The 25427-nt window shown below is 41.6% G+C and overlaps 1 protein-coding gene across 2 annotated transcripts in view; it reads left to right on the top strand.

Moving 5' to 3' along the window:
* Positions 1 to 25427, top strand: part of SYTL5 (synaptotagmin like 5) — a 103041-nt gene that overhangs the window by 38641 nt on the left and 38973 nt on the right. For both annotated transcript variants that reach the window (XM_008696461.2, XM_008696460.2), the window contains exons 3-6: positions 4886 to 5001; positions 6423 to 6531; positions 9427 to 9561; positions 22749 to 22890. In XM_008696461.2, the coding sequence (XP_008694683.2) occupies positions 4886 to 5001; positions 6423 to 6531; positions 9427 to 9561; positions 22749 to 22890 (502 nt within the window). The remainder of the gene's footprint in view (positions 1 to 4885; positions 5002 to 6422; positions 6532 to 9426; positions 9562 to 22748; positions 22891 to 25427) is intronic.

The following is a 25427-nucleotide window of genomic DNA, read 5'->3' as shown; positions in this document are numbered from 1 at the left end:
CATGGTTTTTGCTGCACTTGGATATGTGCCTAGGTAATATATAACTTTTCATTTTTGAGTGCTACAGAAATGGAAATCATACTGTATATATTCTTTGTGACATTTTTAGCTCAGCATTTTTTGTGCAATCTATCCATGTTTATGTGAATACCATTACATGCATCTTTATCCTCCCTATTGTATCATCATGTAATGTGTCTGTTTTCTTGTTGATGAGCATTTATACTGTTTCAGTTTATAATGCTATAAAAATACTGCTAGAATATTCTTTTTTTTCCATTTTCTTTTCATCATGATTAAGTGTACTCTTTAATCCCCATCCCATATATCCCCTATCACCCCACTCACCTTCCTTCTCGTAACCATCAGTTTTGTTCTCTTTGGTTAAAGCCTTCCTTAGTTTCTCTCTCTCTCTCTCTCTCTCTCTCTCTCTCTCTCTCTTTGTCCGTTTGTTGTTTCCTAAGTTCCCACATATGAGTGAGATCATATGGTATTTGTCTTTCTCTGACTGACTTATTTTGCTTAGCATTATACTCTCTAGCTCTACTTATGTTGTTACAAATGGAAAGATTTCACTATTTACGGCTAAATAACATTCTGTGTGTGTTTACACACACACACACACACACACACACACACACACAGACACCACATCTTCTTTATCTGTTCATCTGTCCTTGGACACTTGGGCTGTAGTTTGGCTTTTGTAAAGCTGCAACAAATGTAGGGGTGCGTGTATGCCTTTGAATTAGTCTTTTGTATTTCATGGTGGGTATCGTGTTTATTTTCTTTACTCTTTCATTCTGCTCTATTCCTATCAGTCTACCTCCAGGATACATGTGTGGATGTGTGCCTGCACACACGTGCACAATCATAGCCCATCCTATGAAATGCTATGTAGTATTCCTTCACTTCCCTAAGTTTTCATCTTTACTTAAAGCCTTGTTATAGCTGGCAACTCTGCGTTCTTTTCTGGCGGTTTAGCTAAATGTAAAGAGTATGAGCTTTCAGTATAAATCCTGTTTCTGTCATACCGCCATTATACGTTTGGCAAGTTATTTAACCCTGTGAGCTTTGGTTTCCTCCTCTGAAAGAGAGAATACTAACAACTACTTCATGGCTTACAGTGAGGACTAGAGATCTGTATTAAGCGCCTAGCCCGTTACTTGGTACATGATATACACGCGCTTGGTATTGGCTCCTCATTCTTCCGACAAGGCTCCCATCTACCTCCAGGACCAGAGAACGTGGCAAAGGCACAGTCCCAAGAGATTGTTCTGATGTTGCAGAGCTCTGGAATGACAGATGACTCAAGTGCACATCGGAGTTGAGCAAATACAAGGATTATAGTTATTGTTTTTACAAGGATAGCAAGAGGTAATGACTAACGATTCTGGGAAGACCTTATTTGGGTTATAGGTGTTGGCAGCAGCTCTAGGCACATATGGTAAAGATGATATGGAGGACCACTTCCCGGGGCATGTAGACAGTTGATGTCCCACTTTCCCTGTCACACAGAAAACTGCTGGTGGTGTGCTCTCCAGCTCACCCCATATCCCAGCAAGATTTAAAAAAAAATAAAAACAGAAGTGAGATTTTTGGTATGCCACTATTGGGTCACTTTCAGTCGCTAATCTATATTTATTTCCGTTTTTTTCTTTTTGTGTAAACTCTGTCCTATTGCAGAGGTTGGCAAATTCTTAAAAACTAAAATTCCAGAGAGTAAATATTGAAACTTTGAAGACCATGTGGTTTCCGCTAAAAATACTCAACTTTGCTTTATAGTAGAAAAGCAGCCAGAGATAATACATAAACAAATGGGCATGGCTGTATTTCAATAAAACTTACAGACACTGATTTTAAATGGAATTCATATACTTTTCATATGTCATGAAATACTGTTCTTTTGATTTTTTTCCCAACCACAAAAAAATGTAAAAACCACTCCTAGCTCCCAGACCCATACAAAACATGTAGGGGGGTGAATTTTGCCCACACACCATTGTTTGCCAACCTCTGCCCTATTGGTCTCCTGAATTTTCTGTATTTATTTTCTCACAACCTGTGCACGTCATTTCCTGAGTTGGATATTAAAACAAATATATTGCTACGTTGGAGTATTGTTTTCCTTTTCTCTTGCCCTCATAACAAATTTAGCAGCTTCAAACAGTGCAAATATATTATCGCCCCCTTCCGTAGCTCAGAAACATGGGCTGGCTGGGTCTGTTTCTCTGGTCAAGTTCGCAAGGCTGAAGTCAAGATGTTGGCTGGCTGAGCTCCCACTGGAAGGCTTTGCAAAGATTTGGCTTCCAAGCTCACTTTGGTAGGCAGAATCTGATTCCTTATGGCTGTAGGAATGAGGCTCCTGTTTCCTTGTCTGCTGTTAGCTAAGAGCCAGCCTTCGTTCCGAGAATCCTCTCTCTCTGGTCCTTGCCTGTTGATGTCTACATCTCAGAGCCTTCTCAGTGCATCGGATCTTTCTCACATTTGAAATCTGACTTCCCATTCTCTAGCATTGAAGCGTCAGAGATCCGACTTCCTCCTCTTCTTCCTGATTTTAAGGGCTCTGTGATCACTTTGGGTCCACCTAGATCATCTAGGACAATCTCCCTATTTTAAGGTCAGCTGATTAATAACTTTAATTCCATTAGCAAAGTGCAGTCATAGCAGCACCAAGCATTTGGTTGAATAACGGAGGGACAGGAACCTTGAAGAGACACCTTGAGAATTCAGAATAGCACAGTTACGACCTCTGTTTCCAACATGAATAATGATATATAAGTCTGTGGAGCACTTGAGATGCATCCAGAAATAATTCAACCCATTCAAGCATTTTGTTTTGGTAGATTAGATTTTCTTAGATTTGATATATTCCATAAATACATTGTATGTAGTTTGTAGCTAATCCAGTAGCCCTTGCTTCTCAACAGACCATCTAGGCACTTGGGAGTAAATCTGAGAGATACATGCTATAGTCTTTCCTCTCAGTGAATAATTTGCTCCAAGGGTAACATTTTCCGTTTTTATCCCCACTAGTGGAACTGTGTTTCATATATAATTTAATTTGATGGGTAGTAAGGAGGGCATGTATTGCATGGTGCACTGGGTGTTATACGCAACTAATGAATCATGGAACTTTACATAAAAAACCAGGGATGTACTGTATGGTGTCTAACATAACATAATAAAAAAATATTATTAAAAAATAATTTAATTTTGTCTTTTCTATTGAGAAGTAGCATTTCAGAGTAATTGCTGGTGGGGAACATATTGACATATTTTTCTGGTTTTTTTTTAAATTTAGGATCCAGTTATTAATTTCTAAGAACACTTAGTTGCTGAATCACATGTGTATGATTCCTAGGGCTAGAAATCTCTAGTTGATTCTCAGCTGCTTTTCTTCAGCCACCACATCTGACTTGTCACCAATCTTGCTGATTTTCAGTGACCCAAGAATCTCTATCCTTCTTTTCACCCCTTGCCCCCATCCCTGATATACATCTTCATCATTTCCTATTCTACCTATTGCAATAATTTCCTAATTGTCCTGCCTCTGGTTTCTCCTTTGTCCATATAATTTCCAGAGATTATATCATCTAGCCGTAGCTTTAGAAAAACTGAGAGTTCACTCTAACTCCTTAACATGACATTCAAAGATTTCCATTATATGACCCAATCCTACCTTTCAACCTCTTTTCCATTACAGTCCTCTGTAGAAGTGTTCAGACAGGGGTATTTGAACGCTACTGTACCAACACTTCGATAATCCATATTCAGAGAATGGTAAATAGGCCTGTGCAACTGAGATAAAGGGTTCGTGTAGTCATTGCAGGCAGGGCCTTTAAAAATGGGCATGGTTGTTCAAAGATGATTTCTCTCATCTATGGAACGTAAGAACTAGGAAGTTCAGTAGGGGAAGAAAGGGATAAAGAAAGGGGGGGGTAATCAGAAGGGGGAATGAAGCATGAGAGACTATGGACTATGAGAAACAAACTGAGGGCCTCAGAGGGGAGGGGGTGAGGGAATGGGATAGGCTGGTGATGGGTAGTAAGGAGGGCACGTATTGCATGGTGCACTGGGTTGTTATACGCAACTAATGAATCATGGAACTTTACATCAGAAACCAGGGATGTACTGTATGGTGACTAACATAATGTAATAAAAAAACATTTAAAAAAAACAAAAAACAAAGATCCTTCTTTTGCACCTTCAACATTTGGTTGATTATGAAATCCAGGCAGGCCCTTCTACTTTCTATATTTTTAATTTATCTCTACTTCCCCTCTTTTTAATTTATCTCCTCATTTCCCCAGCATGGGTCTTGTCATCTCTCTTCTGGACTATTTCCATGGCCAAACCTGTCTCTTTATTCCGTTTGCTCTTTACTCTAAGCCAGTCATCATATTACATCAAGATATCATTCTAAAACAGAGTCTAATTTTGGCCCCTTCGTAATTCAAAACCTTCATTCATTCCCCCCTGTTTCCACTGAAGCGTATTTTCCCACCAATGCAGTGGTTAAGAACTTGAGCCCTAGGCCAGACTGCCTGGGATAGGATCTTACTTAACAGCTATGTGATAGGAGACATGTCATTTTATTGCTCTAAGTGTCAAGTTCCTCATATATAAAAAGAGGATAATAATGTTTACACAGGTTTGTTATGTAGATAAAAATATATGAAGCACGAAGAGCAATTAGCAAGTAACTGGTATATAGTATATATTCAAGTAATAGTAGCCATTATAATCACCGTAAAATACTGGAGACATTGAGATAGACTCTATAAATGACTGGCTATTTTTTCACTCAATTAGGGATTTTCGAGAGTTAATTATTTGGCTAAATAACTGAATTTCAATGCTCTCCCCCTTTTCCCTTGAGCAGACAGCTAAGGATCGTAACTGGTGAATGGTTTTTTGAAGAAAAGGCAAAGCGTTTCAAGCAAGTCAATGTTCTGGGCACCGATGTAGTCCGACAGTCCATCTTGAGAAGAAGTCCAGGTAATTAAAGCAATTATTTGGTTTCAAAACTGTCTTACTCTCCATTTTGGTGGGCTCTGTAATTTCCCTACATATGTTGCAAATGAACGTAGTTGAATTTCCCTGAATCCCTTAGGTCATTTCAAAACTCAGTAGCATGAAATCTCAATCTGCAATTCATACAAGGGAAGAGGAAGTCGGTAGAAAATAAAATCCACAGTGATTTTCCATCTATCTGACACACTGAGATTTTCAAAGGAGGCATTTATCTTCATCACAGATAGTTCTTTCCCTGAATGCACTTCCAGGATTTTACTAGACATTTAAGAAAGTAACATAAAACAGATGAATTAAATGATTCATATTGTGAAAGCAATCCTTGATTTTTCAACAAGTTATATTTCAATAAAATTGCTTTTAAACGTTCCTTTTACTAATCCAGTGGTTCTCAACCAAACGATGAGAGCGTGTACCATGCCCTCCTCCCTCAAGCCAGGGGAGCATTTAGAAATGCAAGGGGGTGTTTCTGGTTGTTGCAATGTCTGGGGTGGAACGAACAGCATTTAGTGGGCAGGAACCAGAATGCTAAATGGCCTGAAATGCTCAGGGCCCTGTTACTCAATGAAGAATTATACTGTCACCCAGGGCAAATCACACCCCACCTTGAGACTGCTGTTCTGTGCATTCAACCGACAGTTTAATTGGTTAAATATCGAGTGAAACTTGTGTTTAGGGGACTATTGCTCATGTGTGGGGAGGCATCTTCTGGCCTGTTGCTAGGGCCTCTCATCTTTCATAGCCAGAGACAAATGCCCTTGATGTTAAGTCTGGCAGGTAGAGCTGGAAGGTTTGGGATGATTCCAGTGTCACTTCTGGTTGTGGCCCTAGCAAGGAAGGGCTTTCCCCTGTGGGTGAGACCAGGTCTGATGCCACAGGGGGGTAGAATGGAGGAGAGTTAGAATGAAGCAATTAGCTCTGACTGCTTTCCCCACTCGAACCTCAGAACCTTTAGGAATGTAGACTCCCTCAAGTCATGAGGTATAGACACAGCTGCTCCCCCTCACAGGGAATCTGGTTTATGTGCTCAGAAATCAGGTATTGTTTCTATAATCCCGGTCTCTAGGGATTTCAAGTTCTCATGAACCCAGGCTCCTCTGCCCTAAAAATATCTGTAGCGGGATGATGTATCCCCCTCCATCGCAGTCATCCCTAGAAAGCTTATCTCAGCAAACCTCCCACAGATGAGTCCTGATCTTCGTCTTCATTTAACTCCGGGACAGTCAGCAGATTAGAAATAACTGTGATGGGATGGGAATGTCATCGCCGATTATTGTAGACTTCTTTGTCCCATGCTAACGTAGGAAAGAGAACGGAGAAGAAAAAATTGCTCTCATTTCTGGCAATTTTGTATGGAAATTTGTCTTCTGATTGTTTTTAATGAGGAACTGAAGAAGTACAAAGTCAAGAGCAACCCCGCCAGGACCCAGGAAAGGCAGACACTTCACCTTCTGCCAGGCAAAAGGCCAGTCATGATGGACCCAGGAGAAAGGGGTAAGACACACCTTTTCCAAGGGAATAGTTGCTCTTTACTCTAGAAACCTCTGAAATAAAAACTCCATAGTTTTTCAAGTTGGATATCACTTCAGTGACCCAGAGAAGGTCAACATACCTGACCAAGGCAACATTCTCCTATCATTCCCCTCAGGAAATGCAGTTTTATTTACTTTTGGTCTTAGACAATTAAAGGTCCCCTTGGACCTGAACCTGTAAAAGTTTTTCTTTCACTTGGCATATCTGGTCTCGCACTGAAAGGCTCTCATTATGTTGAGGTAGAAGCTTTCATGTCAGGACCAGTCTTGTCCATAAAGAGGTGACAACTCGCTCGGTTGTCACCACCCTTGCCCAGCCTAAGTGCTGATATAGGAAATATCCAAATGGAAGATTTATTAATTGGGCCTAAAACATAGTGTCCCCTGTTTAAAATGTGAGCTTCCTTAAGGAAGAAATCATGTTTGGCTACCCCAGTAACTTAATTCAGAAAAGATATGTCTCAAGTACGAAGAATCAGAATGGGAATCACGTAGGGGAGCAAGATTCAGGGAGGCAGTAGGAAACTGGGGGCATCAGGGCTTCCTCAGGGGAGATAGGAGGCCCCTAAAAGGCAGGTGGAAAGGACCAGAAGGCCGACTTCTGCTTCCCAGCTCTGCATTTTGCAGGGCTTCGTTTCTCAGGCAACCGTCGGTCTGTTTTGTGACTTAGGTAGTGAGGATTCTCATATCCACCAAGTCACTTCATGATTCTTTCTAAGTAGCATTGTTTTGTTCTCTCAGCGGGAAGCAGTTTGAGACACTGCTAGTATCTAAGCCTTTCTCTGGCTCTAGAGAAAGTCTGGTTTGGTTTTGTTTGGTTTTTGTTCTTAGAATTTGAACTGTGAGTGCAAAAGAAACCTAAATGGCCTGTAACTCAGACACTCATGACGAACCATATCTTCATTAATGAACAGAGATGAATGTGAGAGAGAGCTTGGAGTGACCATATATCCCACGTATCGGTCCTTCTTCCCAGGTTGAGTCCGCTTGTCGCCCTTTGGAGCCCCCTCAAGGCCTTGTGCCTGTGTATCTCATGTTACATTGTAGTCTGACACCACGCCCCAACGCCCCAACTCCCCAGCCGCAGCACACGCTGAACTATGAGCTCCCTTAGTGCTGGACCTGTGGCTTTTTGCTTTCTTTCTTTTCGCGCTACAGCCTCCAGCGTGGTGCCTGGCTCATCGAAAACAGTCAATGACTTGATTGGACAAGCCACTCAGAGCCCCCAAGTGCTTGTAGGAGCTGTAATTTGCAAACCCATAGCCCAGGCTTCACCACGTAGGTCACAGAACGATGAACTTGGAGCCGGGAGATAAGAAGTAACCCACCGGCACAATGAATTGTATACACTCTGAATTAAAAACAATCACAGCTCTGGACTGCACCCTGTGGGAACTCAGAACTGAGATCTGATGGATCTGTCTTCAAGGACTGTAACAGCTAGTTGGGTAGCAAAGGTTCACGGCCTAGAAAATTAATACGTATAGAAGAAGTTCGGGAAAGTGTAAGATGACAATGTGAGCTACCTGAAAGCCTTTCTAAATGAAGAGGGAAGTGTTAATTCACTACAAGAGAGATCGTAAGGCAATGAATAACTAAGTCAATCTTAAATAAGGGGCTTAGATAATCAGTGTCGGGAGGTCACAGAGGCCATTGGGAAAGACATCAAATTGTAAGTGTGACTAGATGAGGACCTTGAAAGGTGGGTGGGGGTCCAGGATAGCAAAAGATGGGGAAGAGTGATTCCACATGAAAGAAACAGCTTAAGTAGAAGAGTGGATGTGGGGTCATGTACAAGGGGGTTCCCAGAGCAGCACAGATTGATATTATATTAAGTGTTGTTCTCACCAAAAAAATGTAATTTTCCAGTTAGATTGAAGCTTCTGACACTTTGACAAGACACTCGATATATCTTTGAAACGGAGACATCTTGGCAGCTTCTATTACGATTGTCCCCGTACCTGTGGAATACATGTTTTCCCCCTAGAAAACCCGAATGTAAGATAAATGAACTGGCTTCTCTCAATGCTGTCATAACAAGAATATAGCTTTGGTTCTTTTTTTAAAGTATATTTGAAAACCCCCATGTTTTGGACACTCAGTAGCCTGGATCATGACTCAAATCTCAGTTCCTGAAAAGCTATTTTTGCTCAAGTTCTAAATAATTTAGTAAAATGGCAGTGGAGTCAGATTTCATCCTACATGAGACACTCCATTGTTCAGACTTCACTCCCACGGGGAGAAACGTCACGAAAGATAGAAAGATGGTTTCCACCACCTGGGTTTAGTCATTCACTCTGCAAGAACTGATCGGGTTCTCGTGTGTACCAGGCATCACTCTAGGCTCAGGGGAACGGGCAGGAAACCAGCAGGGCAGAGTTGCTGTTCTCATGGAGCTTAGTCTAATCAGTGGCCACCTCAGTTTGTCCCGGAGAATCACTTTAGCTCCCCTTTCTGAGCAAGGGGAGTCCAGGCTCCCTATTCTTAGCATCCCTGAATACAGACTCAACCCAGGCGATATTTGTCCTTCTCAGGTGACAGTGGGGAGTTCCAAAGCTGATGGTCTTTTTCCGAGCAGGGACAGAGACCTGGCTTACCAGCAAGTGGGGCGGCCTTGGGAGCAGGTGATAACTGCCTGTCCCCTCCCCCTTGACAGTGTATGGCAGAGGCACCAGGAATTCCCCACAACCAATCAGCCCCGAGGCCACGTTATTGAAGAATTATTTACTGTTGAGAATATTGAAGATGATATTCTTTGTTTTTTTTTTTTTAAGGAATGGTATTCTTGAAAGGAAATTTTGAAATGCCTTTTCTCTAATGTGACCTTTTAAGTATAGACATATTTATATAATTTCAGATTTCTTCTGGCCAAGTTCAGGTCAGCAACCAGAGGAGAAATCATAACTCCAAAAATGGAAAGTGGGCGGAGCTACAGCTTGGACTTAGACAGCCAAAACTTTCGGAGTTTAAAGTCAGTCCCTGGTTTGGACAGGTAAGGCACATACAGATTGGGCAGTAGTAGAGCCTGAGAAGAAGGTTGATGTATTTCTATTCAAATGGTGCTTCTAGGTACCTGTAAAGGATTACCTCTTGGAGAACTCCCAACATAATATGAAAAGACAGGAGGGTATTTTTATTTTAATTGAAATAGGGAGCACTTACCTTTCTGGAGTCACAGCTATCAGAATCATCTGTGTTACCTGTAGGGATGAGACTTGATGTCTTGGGACTTAAGGCTGCAGTTCTAATGGAGGTGTACAGGGAAAATAAATTCTTCTCATAGATTTCTTGATCTTCTTTCTGTTTAAGCTTCTGAAAAAGAAACATCTGAGCGATTAATATATATATATATATATATATATTAGCTTTAAAATGTTTTTTTTTTTTAAAGACGGGGCACCTGGGTGGCTCACGGGGCGCCTGGGTGGCTCAGTCATTAAGTGTCTGCCTTCGGCCCAGGGCGTGATCCCAGAGTCCTGGGATCGAGTCCCACATCAGGCTCCTCCACTGGGAGCCTGCTTCTTCCTCTCCCACTCCCCCCGCTTGTATTCCCTCTCTCGCTGGCTGTCTCTATCTCTGTCAAATAAATAAATAAAATCTTTAAAAAAAATAAATAAAAATAAAAGACATGAGAAGACCTTAAATTTTTTTTAAAGATTTTTATTTATTCATTCGACAGAGAGAGACAGCCAGCGAGAGAGGGAACACAAGCAGGGGGAGTGGGAGAGGAAGAAGCAGGCTCCCAGCGGAGGAGCCTGACGTGGGGCTCGATCCCAGAACGCCGGGATCACGCCCTGAGCCGAAGGCAGACGCTTAACGACTGAGCCACCCAGGCACCCCGTAGCTTTAAAAATTATTAATAATTTCATCACTTGAATTGCTCCAGAGAATTTCCATAAATTCCACTTCTTTCTAGTTCCTCTTCATCTAACTCGTTAACAGTGGGGCCAGGTGAGAGGCTCCTATGCACAGAGTTACCACCTTGTCAAGAAAAGCTAAAAGAAAGGGTAGCCAAGAGCATAGTGGTTTCATATCAAGCTGGATTTTGTTTATCCTGTTGGGGCATAAGTCAAGGCTTATTTTCACGCTGAATGTATTATCAAAGGCCATGAGGAGAAAAAAGATCTACCCTCATGTTTCGCTGTTTTGTCCCAATGTTAACTCCCTTTTGCTTTCTTGGACCTGCAGTAATTCTGCAAAGCCAGGGAGTGAAGCCTCCTCAGGTTACACAAGCAGAATTGAATTCTCCCCTGTGATTCATTTTAGAATATGGAACACCACATCCCCCTAGAGAGGACCCTCTTCTGACCATTCATTTTTTTTTTCCATGGTGACTCTCCACACCTGCTTCTTTTTTCTCTATAGCGTTCCTGCCAAGTCATGCACTTTGCGTAAAACCACACAGAAAAAAATAAGAAAGTAGAAAATAAATCATTTTTCATCCACTAGCAAAAGATCGTCACTATATTCCATATTTTTCAAATTTTCGAGAATATAGATCTATTTCCTTTATGGTAAAAAACAATTCAAACCATAGTTGCTTTGGTCCTTGAAATAGCTTCCTTTGACTGACCTTGGGGTAGCCCCATGCCAAGTTCCACAGACTCTTTCTGTAAAAGTCTCATTTTTGTTTTTGGTCGTTGAACTCCTGACTCTCAGACAGTGCTCCAAATTATTTAGAGGTGATAAACAACTAGTTTAATGTTGCTATTTTTGCCCCGCCTCTTGGGGACTCCCATGGATGAGCCATCTTGGTAAAGACTTCAGGCTAGCATTTCAGAGGGACAATATATATAAAAAGAAGATAGAATTCTTGTAAAAAAATCTAAAAAAAAAAAATCTCCTGACCCAACCCACAGGTTTTTCCATTTTAAACTAATTAATCTTCCAGTTACTCAACAAGAAGAAGGGGCATGCTCTCTAGTATCATAGCGCTTCTGCTGTTCTTCCAGAATCCACCTGCCTGGGTTTATTTCTTGTGTGTTATCTACTGGTGGGTGTAAATAATCATTAAGTTATAAAGTCATATGGACATGTTTCACCAAACACTGGTGTATTGACCCAGGATTTTCTTGTTCTTGTTGTAAAATGAAAGGAGGCAAAGTAGACTTGATCTTTTAAATCATAAGTACCTGAAGTGGTTTCTAGAAGATCAGAATATAGTAGTCAGGGATGCTTTGGTTTAAGCATGCCAAGAACAATGTTTTCCCATAAAGAAAGAGAAAAAAAAGCTGTTTGGGAGATCAGTAGAGCAAATGTTCTTTTTCCTGGAACGTGCATTTATCAAAGTGATGACTCATTAATGGGCTGCCACAGTGAGATGAGTTACATCATCCCAGAATTATTCCTTAGAAAGTTGGGCAGGAAGTAGCCCATCTTTTCTCAACTCTCATCACCAAAAGGCATTAGCTCCTTTTGGTTTGCTCGAAGCTGCAGTAATTCTGCAAAGCCAAGTAGTAAAACTGGCAGACTCTTTTCTTCTTAGGTTTTGCAAGCAAAAGTGCATTCTCCCCCGTAGCTCATTTTCAAATATGGAACAGCAAATGTCCCTAAAGAGATTTTAAGAGCCCAGTCTCTTTGGTCTAGTCCCTGACCTAGCTTAGCAGTGAATTCCCCTTTCTCCTCCACAATGCCTGTTTCTTCATGGTTCATTGCTCGTGTTTTTGGAGCAGCTGGCCTTGGGCATTCTTGTTTAAAACTCCTATCATACCAGAGCGGAAATGATGTTTCACCAGATGCCTGGTTGACTTTCTTTTCAGTAGTTGGAAAGCAGGGAAAAGTATGAATGGGTTAGGCAAGGCCCAGCAGCCTCCCACGAGAGCCTGGCAAAGGGCTCTTCCCTTGTTGCTAGGGACTTGACAGATGAGGCAGGAGAGACTTTAAAAAAAAAAAAGAATATGCATGTAAGCTATAGTTCATCAACAGACTGCTCTTCAGAGCAGTGATTCCTAATCCCTTTTATATCATGATGAGTTATCAGCGTGGTCTGATTTGTGAGATATCTATCTGAAGTCCTGCTCACCCAGAAACAAACCCTCAGACGAGGATGCGTAAGCAAGTGATTTATTCACGAAACGATTCCAGAAGAAACCAGTACAGGAGGAACAGAAGCAGAATAAAGAAGGGAAAGAACCCAAGCAATGTGCTGTCTCAGGTGAGGCCTGAATGTGAAAACTCAGCTTGATCCTGCAAGGGATTCTGGATCATAAAGTGTGTCTCTGAGTTTTTCCATTTTGAGGAGCTGGACCATTGCACTCCTATACCAATTAGTCATTGACCGTGGATTCCTTTGGATAGGGTTTCCAGATTTAGTGAATAAAAATACAGGATGGACGCCCAGGTAAATCTGAATTTCAGATAAACGACTTTTAAAGAAGTTGACATCCGGGGCGCCTGGGTGTCTCAGTTGGTGAAACGTCTGCCTTCGGCTCAGGTCATGGTCCTTGGGTCCTGGGATCCAGCCCCGCATCAGGCTCCCTGTTCCACGGGGAGCCTGCTTCTCCCTCTCCCACTGCCTGCTGCTCCCCCTGTTGGTGCTCGCGTTCTCTCTCTGTCAAATAAATAAAATCTTTAAAAAAATAAGTAAGTAAATAAATAAGTTGACCCCCATGAAATATTATTTTCATTTATATACTATATAGTTTTTGAGGTAGTGCTCCATGATTCATCGTTTGCATATAATACCCAGTGTTCCATGCAATACGTGCCCTCCTTAATACCCATCACCGGGCTAGCCCATCCCCCCACCTCCCTCCCCCTCTAAAACCCTCAGTTAATATTACTATATTTTTACACTAAGAAGTATTCATTATTTATCTGACATCCAAATTTAACTGGGAGTTTTGTATTTTATTTGACAACTCTAACTATGGGGGTAGGGGAGACATGCCAAAGCATATCTAGGCTGCAGTGCTAAAGGTCTCTGAAGGCCATAGGTGCAAGTCATTAGCAGGAAAGCACTCAGAAGCTGGACATGGGCACACAGAGCTGGTACAAGTGATCTGAGCTGATCTGGGTAAGACATCAATGATGTCCCCTAAAAAACAAAGGAAAAATGGAACTTTGAAGTTAAAATTCACTCTGTTGAGTAAAAAATGGATGAAGGATGTGATGCTGTGTTTCTCAGCAGCATTCATCACACTGGAGAATACGGCAAGCATATCAGATTCACAAGGTTATTTACTTAGACTGTGAACATATCAGTGGGAGCAACATGGGGTCTGGAATTGCCAAACACATCTTCAGCTAGAAACTTCTATTTATACCTCACAATCATCCCTTTTTACTCGTCTTTTGCCCACCATACACACTACCTTGATTTGGGCTCCCCCAGAACAGACCCTGAAATAAGGATTCAAGAGTAAGTAATTGGTTTAGGATGTGATCTTGGAAACCCAAGGGGAGTGGGGAAGTGATCCAGGGAAGGAGCGAAAGCCAAAAAGAGGGTGTCATTAAGCCAGTTACCGCTATGGGCAACCAGAGCTCAATCTCAGTGGCCAAATATAGGAAACAGTATATAATACACCTCAGAATTATCCAGTCAAGAGACTGAGAATCCGAGGTATGTATACACCAGCTCCCTGTTGATGACTGGTTGAGGACTAATTCTAGAGCACTAACTCTCTGGCACTTGGGACTTGTTCTGCGCACAGGCACTCCATGCTCTTGTGATCCAAAAAAGTCTTCGGGCATAGAGTTGTGGTTTTTCCCAGTCAACAGGACTCTGCGGGTAGAGGTGAGGGCCGAGGGGAAAGGGGTGGGGTCTCTGCCGTCTGCTACCGCATCCCTCCCCAACCGCTCTTGTCCCTCTTCCAAAGGCAGTTTATCAGACCACTGGTTGCTCCACCCCTGATTTCTATTTACTTTATATACATGTAACTTTCCTTTTTATAATGACAGTAATGTGAGGAGTTACAGAGACTTGGTAGTTCAGCCAGACTCCGGATATTATACTTTGGCTGGATTACAGCTGGGTTCTTGACTTGCCTCATTCTTAATGGTCACCTCCTTGCTATCTTATCTGTTTCTCCAGTTATTCCACAAAGATTCCCTGCCCTGATGTGTTCTGTTTCAATGAACTAAATTTAACACATTTCCCTCCTCCAGTATAATAATTTTTTTTTCACTCAGGGGTCTTGTGTGATATGTACTTTCTCAGGGTAGCTAAGATACGATAATGGTCTTTCTTCTTCCCTGAGGAGTAGAGGTATAGGACTTGCTCACCTATGAATTTTATTTATACAGATAAATTCAACACACAGTTCTGTCCACATTATTGACCTAGTACTCTATTCCAAATGGTAATTAAGTGTGAGAGTGCTTAGACAATGATACTATTCTACCCCTTCATGGACTTCCCAAACTTTGTCAGGGAAGATAATTTTAAGACAACCAAATGATTTTAAGACCATATTGTATCATGTTAAAAAGATGTTGTGTGTGCTATGGGAAAACCAGAGAGAGGCATTTATCCTTTCAGAGGATTCAGGGAAGCTTCATGGAGATGACCTTTAAGCAGTTTTAAGGGATGAGGAGGGCTTGGCCAGGTGAACAAAGTTAAGAATGAAATAGAGGAAGTAGAAAGTACAAAAGAAAAGGGTATAAAGCAATGTTGCATGTCCTGGAAAATAAATAGTTCAGGGTTTTTAGAGTGTAAATATTGAAGTGTAGTATACACGAGATGAAATGAAGAGCTAAGTTGGACCAAGATGTGGATGGCTTTGGATAACCTTGATGACCTTTCTCTTAAGGTAGAACAAGAGTTTAGTGAAGTACGTACCTGTTCCATTCAGTTACTGAAAGCTAAGTTCTGCTAAACATTTGCATTCCCTAGTGTCCACGGAGGAAGGCAGTTGGCTTTCTTCTTGCTCTTGGCTTTGATTTCACCCAAAGTTTTTCATGGCTGCTGGCCTCTCTCTTCCAACTGGCTTCCATCCATTATTTAGAAAGAAGACATGGGATCAGGATTCTACTGTGATGGTAAAAGACCAAAATATTATCAGACTGGGTACTTTACCTTTTCTGTTTCCTTCATACCCACTCATGGTCCTTCCCTCCTGGTGACCATCTCCTCTACTTTAGAGAGAGTCTTCCTAAAGAGAACAGGTCCTGGGGCGCCTGGGTGGCTCAGCGGTTAAGCGTCTGCCTTCGGCTCAGGGTGTGATCCCGGCGTTCTGGGATCGAGCCCCACATCAGGCTCTTCCGCTATGAGCCTGCTTCTTCCTCTCCCACTCCCCCTGCTTGTGTTCCCTCTCTCACTGGCTGTCTCTATCTCTGTCGAATAAATAAATAAAATCTTTAAAAAAAAAATAAAGAGAACAGGTCCTTTAAGGAAACACTAAACATTTTCAAGCCACCAAACAAATCACCCTTTGTGTTAGTAAATGAAATTATAAAGTTCTTATGGTTCTTTATATAATTAACACTCAGATTCATTGAACAAAATGTCATTGAACACCTGTCACGTTGCATCTTTGTCCTTTCTCCAAAAAGGAAAAGGAAGGAAAATATGTGTAATTAAGCCACAGAAAGACAGTGACTTCAGAAGAAATGGCAGCTAGAGAAGCTTCCAAATGGATTTCTGCTTTTTCCTAATTTCTCTGCTTCCCTAATTCTGTATTCCAAAGCTCTTGTGCTTAAGAATAAAACACACATACATATGCGCATATGTATGTATATACGCATGTACCCAATACCTGAAATTCATTCTTTGAGGATGTGTTGACCTCTCCAAAGAGTTTGGTTTTTAAATGGAGATTCCCGTATCTCTGTGTTGTGTGCCTGTGTGCATGGGCGACACTCACAGGAGTCAATAAACTTTCTGTAGATATATAGACAGTTAATACGTTTGCCTTTGTGGGCCGTATAGTCTCTTTCTCAACTACCCAACTCCGCTATTGGAGCATGAAAGCAGCTGTAGACTGTACATAAATGGATGGGCTTGCCAGCATTACAATAAAACTTTATTTGTGGGTACTGAAATTTGAATTTCATGTCATTTTCATGTTATAAAGTGTTTTTTTGTTTTTGTTTTTGTTTTACTTAAAAATGTAAAAACCATGCTTGGCTCACAAGCTATACAAAAACAGGTGGTGGTCCCAATTCAATCCATGGGCCATAGTTGGCTGAGTCCTGGTGTAACAGATTCACTCACTAACCCAGAAGGCGTCCTTCCATTTATCACAGGCTAAGTCTGGAGGACAGCTCAGCTCTCTTGATGTGAACACTGGGGTTAAGACATAGTGGTATGAGAGGGGGGAAATTACAGGTACAGAGATGTCTGAGATCAGTAAATTTAAACCAATCCACAGTTTAGCCCAGTATTTCTCAACCTTGGCTGCATATTGAAATCCCTGGGGGATGGGAGTGTCATTAGAGCTTATCGATCCTCTAGGCCTAGATCTCAAGCCCAGAGTCTGATGTGATTAGTCTTGGATGTAGTCTGGGCATGGGGATTTTTTAAAGATTTTATTTATTTATTTTGAGAAAGAGAAGGAGCACAAGCAGGGAGAAGGGCAATGGGAGAGGGAGAAGCAGACTCTCCAGTAAGTGTGGAGCCCAGTGCGGGGCTCAATCCCAGGACCCCGAGATCGTGACCTGAGCCAGAGGCAGACGCTTAACCCTTGGGTATGGGAATTTTTAAAAGCTTCCCCAGTGTTTCTGATATGAAGCCAAGGATGAGGGCCACCCATCTCACAAAAGACTGTCGACAAAGACAAAGTATTTTGGGATCACCAAAGACTAGAAAGCTGAACTATGTTCACCTTTTTTCTCTTTTCTTTCTCATTTTTAACATCTCTTTCGCATTTAATGGGATCACCTCACTTGCCAGCTGCAACCTCCCTGGTTTTTCTTACATATCCATTTCAGATCTGACTAAAAAAAGTTAGGAGAGTGCATAAACCACAGAAAGAATATCATGCGGTCCCTGTGTCATGCTGTGCACTAGCCAGTGAGTGTTCCTGTCTCTCAGATCAGTGCTGCCTTTTAGTTGATCTTCCTTAGGGGAGCACTCATTTAACCGTGCAGGCACAGACTCAACATTGTCAGCCCACTCTGGGAAGGTTGCATCCTGGGAAATGCTTTTCAGACTACAACTCCTGGGAGACAGTTTCATAATCCATAAAGGCAACTCATTATAGTCTCTCTCCCCTATCCTTAGATCCTTTATCTAAAAATAGGTATATCTAGGGGCGCCTGGGTGGCTCAGTTGGTGAAGCGTCTGACTTTGGCTCCTGTCATGATCTCAGCGTCCTGGGATCCAGCCCTGTCGCAGGCTCCCTGCTCCACGGGGAGTCTGCTTCTCCTCCCTCTGCCACTCCCCCTACTCATTCTCTCTCTCTCTCTCTCTCTCTCTCTTTTTCAAATAAATAAAATCTTTAAATACATACATACATACATAAAATACATCTAGAAAGCCATTATCAAGATTTTGGGCCAGCTTGAGATTAGAGATAACAAAATGGAAGGCTTTTAAAGTATATTTCATAAGCTAAAGTAAATGAGACTGTTTCCTTCTCTAGGAAATGTGTCTTTCAAGTAACCTGGAACATCCGAGCTCCCTAGGCAGTGTCCTATCCCCATGCTTTGGGCCCTATTAGAACAGGAAAAATCTATCTCTTTCTTGTCAGTTTCCCTTTAAGCAAATTTTAGCTTAAAGTTTTATTGACACTTTCTAATACTTCTGATATAAGTATCAGTAACATGATATCTGAATCAAAAATAGCTCTTTCAGGGATGCCTGTGTGGCTCAGTCGGTTAAGTGTCTGCCTTTGGCTCAGGTCATGATCCTGGGGTCCTCTGATCTAGTCTCACAATGGGCTCCCTGCTCAGTGGGGAGCCTGCTTCTCCCTCTGCCTGCCCCTCCCCCTGCTTGTTTTCTCTCTCTCTCTCTCTCCCCCCCGACAAATAAATAAAAATCTAAAAAAATACAGCTTTTCCATTTTTCTAAAAAGATTTTATTTATTTATTTGGCAGAGAGAGACTGACAGCCAGCGAGAGAGGGAACATAGGCAGGAGGAGTAGGAGTAGGAGAGAAAGAAGCAGGCTTCCAGCGGAGGAGCCTGATGTGGGACTTGATCCCAGGACTCTGGGATCATGCCCTGAGCTGAAGGCAGACGCTTAACGACTGAGCCACCCAGGTGCCCCTCCATTTTTTTTAAGTATAGCTGACGCACAGCATCACATTCATTTTAGGTGTACAACAGTGATTCAACCAGTCTATATGTTATGCTGTGCTCACTGGAAGTGTAGCTACCATCTGTCACCATACAGCACTGTTACAATACCATTGACTGGGGGCGTCTGGGTGGCTTAGTCGGTTAAGCGTCTGCCTTCGGCTCAGGTCATGATCCCAGGGTCCTGGGATCGAGCCCGATGTTGGGCTCCCTTCTCGGTGGGGAGCCTGCTTCTCCCTCTCTCGCCCCCCCTGCTCGTGCTTGCTCGCTCTCTTTCTCTGTCAAATAAATAAAATCTTTAAAAAAACCCACAAAATGCCATTGACTGTATTCCCTATGCTGCACCTTTTATTCCTATGACTTCTTCATTCTATGCCTGGAAGCCTTTATCTCCCACTCCACTCATTTTGCCCATCCTCTCCCCTCCAAATACCAGTTTGTTTTCTGTATCTATAGGTCTGATTCTACTTTTTGTTTGTGTATTCATTTGTTTTTTAGATTCCACATATGACTGAAATCATACGGTATTTTTCTTTTTCTGACTGATTTATTTCACTCAGCATTATATCCTCTAGGTCCATCTCTGTTGTCACAAATGACAAGATTTCATTCTTTTTTTACGGCTGAATAATATCCCATTGTATACATACCACATCTTCTTTATCCACTCATCTCTCAGTGGTAACTTGGGCTGCTTCCATATCTTGGCTATTGTAAATAATGCTGCAGTAAGCATAAGGGGTGCATATGTCTTTTTATATTAGTGTTTTTGTTTTCTTTGGGTAAATACCCAGTAGTGGGGTTACTGGATCATATGATATTTTGACTTTTAATTTTTTGAGGAACCTCCACACTGTTTTCCACGGTGGCTGCACCAATTTACATTCCTACCAATAGTGCACGAGGGTTCCCTTTTCTCCACATCCTCACCAACTCTTGTTGTTTCTTGTCTTTTTGATTCTAGCAGTTCTGACAGGTGTGAGGGGAGATCTCATTGTGGTTTTGATTTGTATTTCCCTGATGATGAGTGATGGTGAGCATTTTTTCATGTGTCTGTTGACCATCTGTATGCCTTCTTTGGAAAGATTTCTCTTCAGGTTCTCTGCCCAAAAAAATAGCTCTTTCCAAATTGAACTTTAAACTCCTTGAATCAAGACTTGAGGAAGGCTTTATCCTCTTCCTATTTAAGTGTCAAAGATTTATGTATTTCATGTCATATTTTATATAACATCTAAAAGAGTTGGCACCCAAATATTTATGATATTCTGCCTCATTAGACTAAATCTTTTTTAGTCTAACAAACTGAAACAACCAGTTGAGAGGAAAATATTTTTGAAAAGCTCACAGTAAATGTCAGGGACAAATGTGAAATTATATGTCATTTTTTGAGATGAGTCTGGCAATGATTTGTAGTAGCTGACTTATAATCATAAGACTTGTTTTCCTATTACAGGATAGCCTTTTGAATGTCATCGCCACAATTAATCAACTTCTGTTAGAGCTTCTCCATAAGTAGGACTTTTGGTTCCAGCAAAGCAAATCCATGATGGGGACTTTTTCAAAACCACCTGGGTCAGGAAGAATGTTTAGGACCGGCACAAGCAGATATATCTGCATGAGTCCCTTTGGATCATAACTTCTTGGCTCATTTCTGCAAGATTCATGTCTATCCTTTCTTGTTTCAAGGAGATTTTACTTAAAATAGTAAGGAGAGAAATTTTTGTGGTAACATTGTTCTGAGAGTAGAGAACCTACTATCACAGCACAGCGTTACTGAGTAGGTCTCTAAAACCTAGGACTTCTGAGATGAGCAAAATCAGTTGGGTGGCTAACTGTTGTCAAGTGCAGGAAGTATAGTCCCTGAGGGAGGAGGGCTCAGGAAATTTACCAAGGAACTTCTAATTTCAAATCATATCAATTTATTTAATCACAAAACTTTATATCTCTTGTCATCAGAATTAAGACAGAGTCCTAGACCCTCCTGAGCAATCTATAATTCATTCAGAGTGCTATCTCTAGAAGAAGCAGCCAGAGACTATTTCTATGTGGTATTAGAACAATGCTACCCAGGGTTGCCTGGGTGGCTCAGTCGGTTAAGTGTCTGCCTCTGGCTCAGGTCATGATCCTGGAGTCCCAGGATCGAATCCCACATCAGGCTCCCTACTCAGCGGGGGTCTGCTTCTCCCTCTGACCCTCCCCACTCTCGTGCTTTCTCTCTCTCACTCTTTCTCTCAAATAAAGTAATTAAGAAGAATGCTACCCAGAGAATTTTTAGTTCTCTTAATCAGATTCCAAGGAACTAACTCCCAGCCCTCTGATCCTTGGATTATTTTCCGCATGATAGCTCCTTCTATCAATGCAGAACCTGCCTGGTTGTATCAATCCGCTCTTGGTGAAATGAAGAGTAAGTAATATGAGCAACTGGAATGAGCACAGGTTTGGGTAGGCAGGCAGGTCTCAGTTTTTATCCTGACTTTGCTACGTACTAACCATGTGAGAATGTGGTAGTGGTGGTGTGTGTTGTGTGTGGACACAGACACATGTGTGCCTATATGGAATAATTGTTTAACCTCTCCAAGACTCAGTTTTCTTATCTTTAAAAGACTATTGGTATCTTTTTCTTTTTCTTTTCTTTTTTTTTTTTTACAGGGATGTTGGGGAGTGGAAAGTGTCAAACACCTAGAAAATACTCAGTAAATGTAGCTTCCATTTGCCTACTTATGGAGGGTGGTGGTAGCTGGCTGTCGAAGTCAGGGCATATTTGATTTGATTTTCGTGGCCTCTCTGGTGCACAGTCTAGAAAAACTTACAAGCTGTAGTTGATAGCTGCAGCAGTCAATGCCAGTTCTTTCTCCTGCCAGATTTGTCTTCCAGTAATGTCACGTGCACAGTCAGACATTCTTTAAAAAGAAAAAAAAAAACACCCTTTCTCTGTTCTTTTGCATATCTTTTCCGATTGGGTCGACTGTAAATTCTAATCACTGTTAACTATCACTGCTTTAAACGAGGCTTTAAACGGTTAAATGTTTATTATTATAGATGCACTTATAACTTATTAAACAGTAAATAAAAGAGTGAAATTCACAAAAGCTTCTATTTTACCACTTAGTGTATTTTGTCCTCCCCAAGGATAAAGAATAAAATAGAACAAACACTTCTCTTAAACTGTAATTTGTCAAAACTTACACTTACTTATGAAACTCCATGTGATGAGAAAATTGTGTTCACCTTAAGGGCAGGAACTGTTTTTTTTATTAATCATTATTGAATGGAATTGAATCAGTTTTAGCAAACAAAGTGAGTCAAGCCCATTTACCAAATGTCATTATTTTTATACCACATTTATTAAATGTGCATCATGAGTCAGACACTGAAACAACACACAGAAAAACAACATAATTTCCACTCTTTGATTAAATATGTCCCGAGTGCCTCCTTTGCACTAAGGTATTATGAAGGTGGTGGAGATATCATAGTAAATATGAACTCTGTCCCCAAGGAGTTTAGGTTGAAAGAAGCACCAAGGCCCACATATGTGGATCACTTGAAGCCAAATAAGACATCCTGTACTCGAAGACTGCACAGTTTAGCAAAGACTGTAAGTCAATAAGAATTGAGTGGAGCAGAAGTTGACAAGGCTTGCAAATGACAGGAAAGTCCTGATGGGGGAGGCTGGACTTCAGCTGAGCCTTGAAGGATGGAGAAGGTTTGCATAAACAGGGAGTGGCAAATAGAGCCTATCAGGTGGAGAGAACATGAGCAAAAGCCTTAGAGGTAGAAGCAGGAGCCATGAGTGTGGTGAGTTGAGAGGACAGCAAGGAGCCTGTCCAGGCTGGGAGAATGCTGGTGAGCAGTGGGAGATAAAGCTGGAAAGGTAGGGCGAAGCTCACTTATGAAAACCCTGGAGTCAGACAAATGGGCTTAAACCTAGTGAGTGTTTGAGGAGGAAAGCGACATGGTAGCTGCTGACCACGTTAGAGTCAGAATATTCTTTCTCCTTTAGGGGAAGTACTGGTTCATCAGATCTTAATGACCAGGAAGCAGGCCCTGCAACCCCGAAGAGCAGCCGGAGCAGTGGTGTGACCCCCGTCACTCAGAGGTCACCGGCCCCAAGCACACACAGTGTGACTTCAGTCAGCATTAGAGTAAGTACTCAAATGCGAAAGGACCCCCAGCCTCTGAGACTCGACCTCACCATCATGGCCTGGTTGGGTTTGAGTTCTCTGTATCTCGAAGTGTGCTGTTTATGCTATTTAATTGTAGAAACTTCTTTATCAGGAAGACGTACAAATGAGTAACAGACATGTGAAAAAATGTTCAACATCATTAGCCGTCAGGGAAATTCAAATCAAAACCACATCGAGATACCACCTTACACCAGTTAGAATGGCAAAAATTAACAAGGCAGGAAACAGCAAATGTTGGAGAGCATGCGGAGAAAGGGGGACCCTCTTACACTGCTGGTGGGAATGCAAGCTGGTACAGCCATTCTGGAAAACAGTATGGAGGTTCCTTAAAAAGTTAAAAATAGAGCTACCCTATGACCCGGCAGTTGCATTACTGGGTATTTACCCCAAAGATACAGATGTAGTGAAGAGAAGGGGCCCATATACCCCAATGTTCATAGCAGCAATGTCCACAATAGTTAAACTCAAAAGGGAGCCGAGATGCCCTTCAACAGACAAATGGATAAAGAAGATGTGGTTCATATATACAATGGAATATTACTCAGCCACCAGAAAGGATGAATACCCACCATTTGCATCGACATGGATGGAACTGGAGGAGATTATGCTAAGTGAAATAAGTCAAGCAGAGAAAGACAATTATATGGTTTCACTCATATGTGAAACATAAGGAATGGCACAGAGGACATTAGGAGAAGGAAAGGAAAACAGAAGGGAGGGAAATCAGAGGGAGAGACGAACCATGAGAGACTATGGACTCCGGGAAAAAAATCTGAGGGTTTCAGAGGGAAGAGGGGTGGGTGGATGGGGTAGTCTGGTGATGGGTTTTAAGGAGGGCATGTGTTACAATGAGCACTGGGTGTTATACGCAAACAGTGAATCATGGAACACTACATCAGAAACTAACGATGTACTGTACGGTGACTAACATAATAAAGTTCAAATTGATTTTAACAAAAAAAAAGAAAGAAAGAAAGAAGCTTCTATATCAGGACTGAACCTCCTGCATCCTTAGCTCCTGGTGGGAAGCCAGAAATGTGAAGCAAAAGGAAAGAGCAGGTTCAAAGGTGGTGGTTATATGGTTTAAACAAAATATAAATAATGTTTAGAATTCTAGTCTCTGCTTTTGAGCCTCCATGTTATTTGTCAAGATGTTCATAAGTTAACTGCACTAAACATTTTCCAGACTGATTTAAATCAGGAAAAGTAGAGTCTTGATATTTTTGATAGTTTCTTGTTCTATAAAACTGCTAAAATTCAAGATCAACACATAATGAAGACTTAAATTGCATTATACATGAAATATATATGGAATGTGGAAGTTATTCTTTTAAATAAATGAGCATCTGGATTTTTTGGTTAAGCAGGAAACTCCATACATGTAGCTGACGTCTATATTTAAGAACTCTTGGTCCTAGTCAGGCTAAGAGTGTAGTAAGTGAAAGAATTAGCCATGCAGGAGTCTGTAGCAAGGTGCCCCTTCGGGCAGGCACAGCGCTAGTATTCAGCAGGTACACATACAGGAAAGGCTGCTCCAATTACTTATGGCTGGCCTCCATCTTGAATGGTCAGTGCCCTTGTTCAGCCAGCATCTAAAATATTTTTAATGCCCCTGGAGAAATGGCCAGTGCTAAGACTCTGAAGTGGGAACATGCCAGGTATGTTCAAGGAAGAACAGGGCAGCCAGTGTCGCTGTTGTGAAGGAGTAAAGGGAGAAGTACTAGGAAATGAGCTCAGAGAGGTAACAGGGCCAGACTACTGTATGCATTTTGACATTTAGTTGGAATAAGGTGAGGACGGTTGGAGGGTTTTGAGCAGATGTGGCTTTTCTTTGTAATTTTTTTTGTTTTTATGTTTTAATTTTTTTTGTACTCCAGTATAGTTAACATAGTGTTATTTTAGTTTCAGGTGTCCGATATAGTGATTCAGCAATTCATACATCACCCAGTGCTCATCACGATAAGTGCACTCCTTAATCCAAAATACATAAAGAACTTATACAACTCAACACCCCCAAACCAAAAACTCCAGTTAAAAAATGGGCAGAGGATGTGGCTTCTCTTTACACGGGATCTGGGGGCTGTGCTGAGAAACAGTTGTAGGGAAACAAATGGAGAAGCCAGGAGGCCAGTTAGGATGCCATTGTCTTACTGCAGGTGAGAAACTAGGCTTTGGAACAAGGAGATAGAAGGGGAGGTCGTGAATCCTGTGCACCGTTGGTGGGAATGCGAATTGGTACAACCATTGTGGAAAACATTATGGAGGTTTCTCCAAAAAAATTAGAAGTAGAACTACCATATGATCCAGTAATTCCACTACTGGGTATTTACCCAAAGAAAACCAAAACACTAATTGAAGAAGATATTTGTGCCCCTATGTATATTGTATCATTATTTACAATAGCCAAGATATGGAAGCAACCCCAATGTCCACTGATAGATGAATGGATAAAGAAGATGTGGTGTGTACACACACACACACACACACACACACAC

Source organism: Ursus maritimus (assembly GCF_017311325.1).
Source record: "Ursus maritimus isolate PB19 chromosome X unlocalized genomic scaffold, ASM1731132v1 scaffold_X1, whole genome shotgun sequence".
NCBI lineage: Eukaryota > Metazoa > Chordata > Mammalia > Carnivora > Ursidae > Ursus > Ursus maritimus.
Note: the sequence above shows the minus strand (reverse complement) of the source record. Positions and strands in the feature narration are given on the sequence as shown.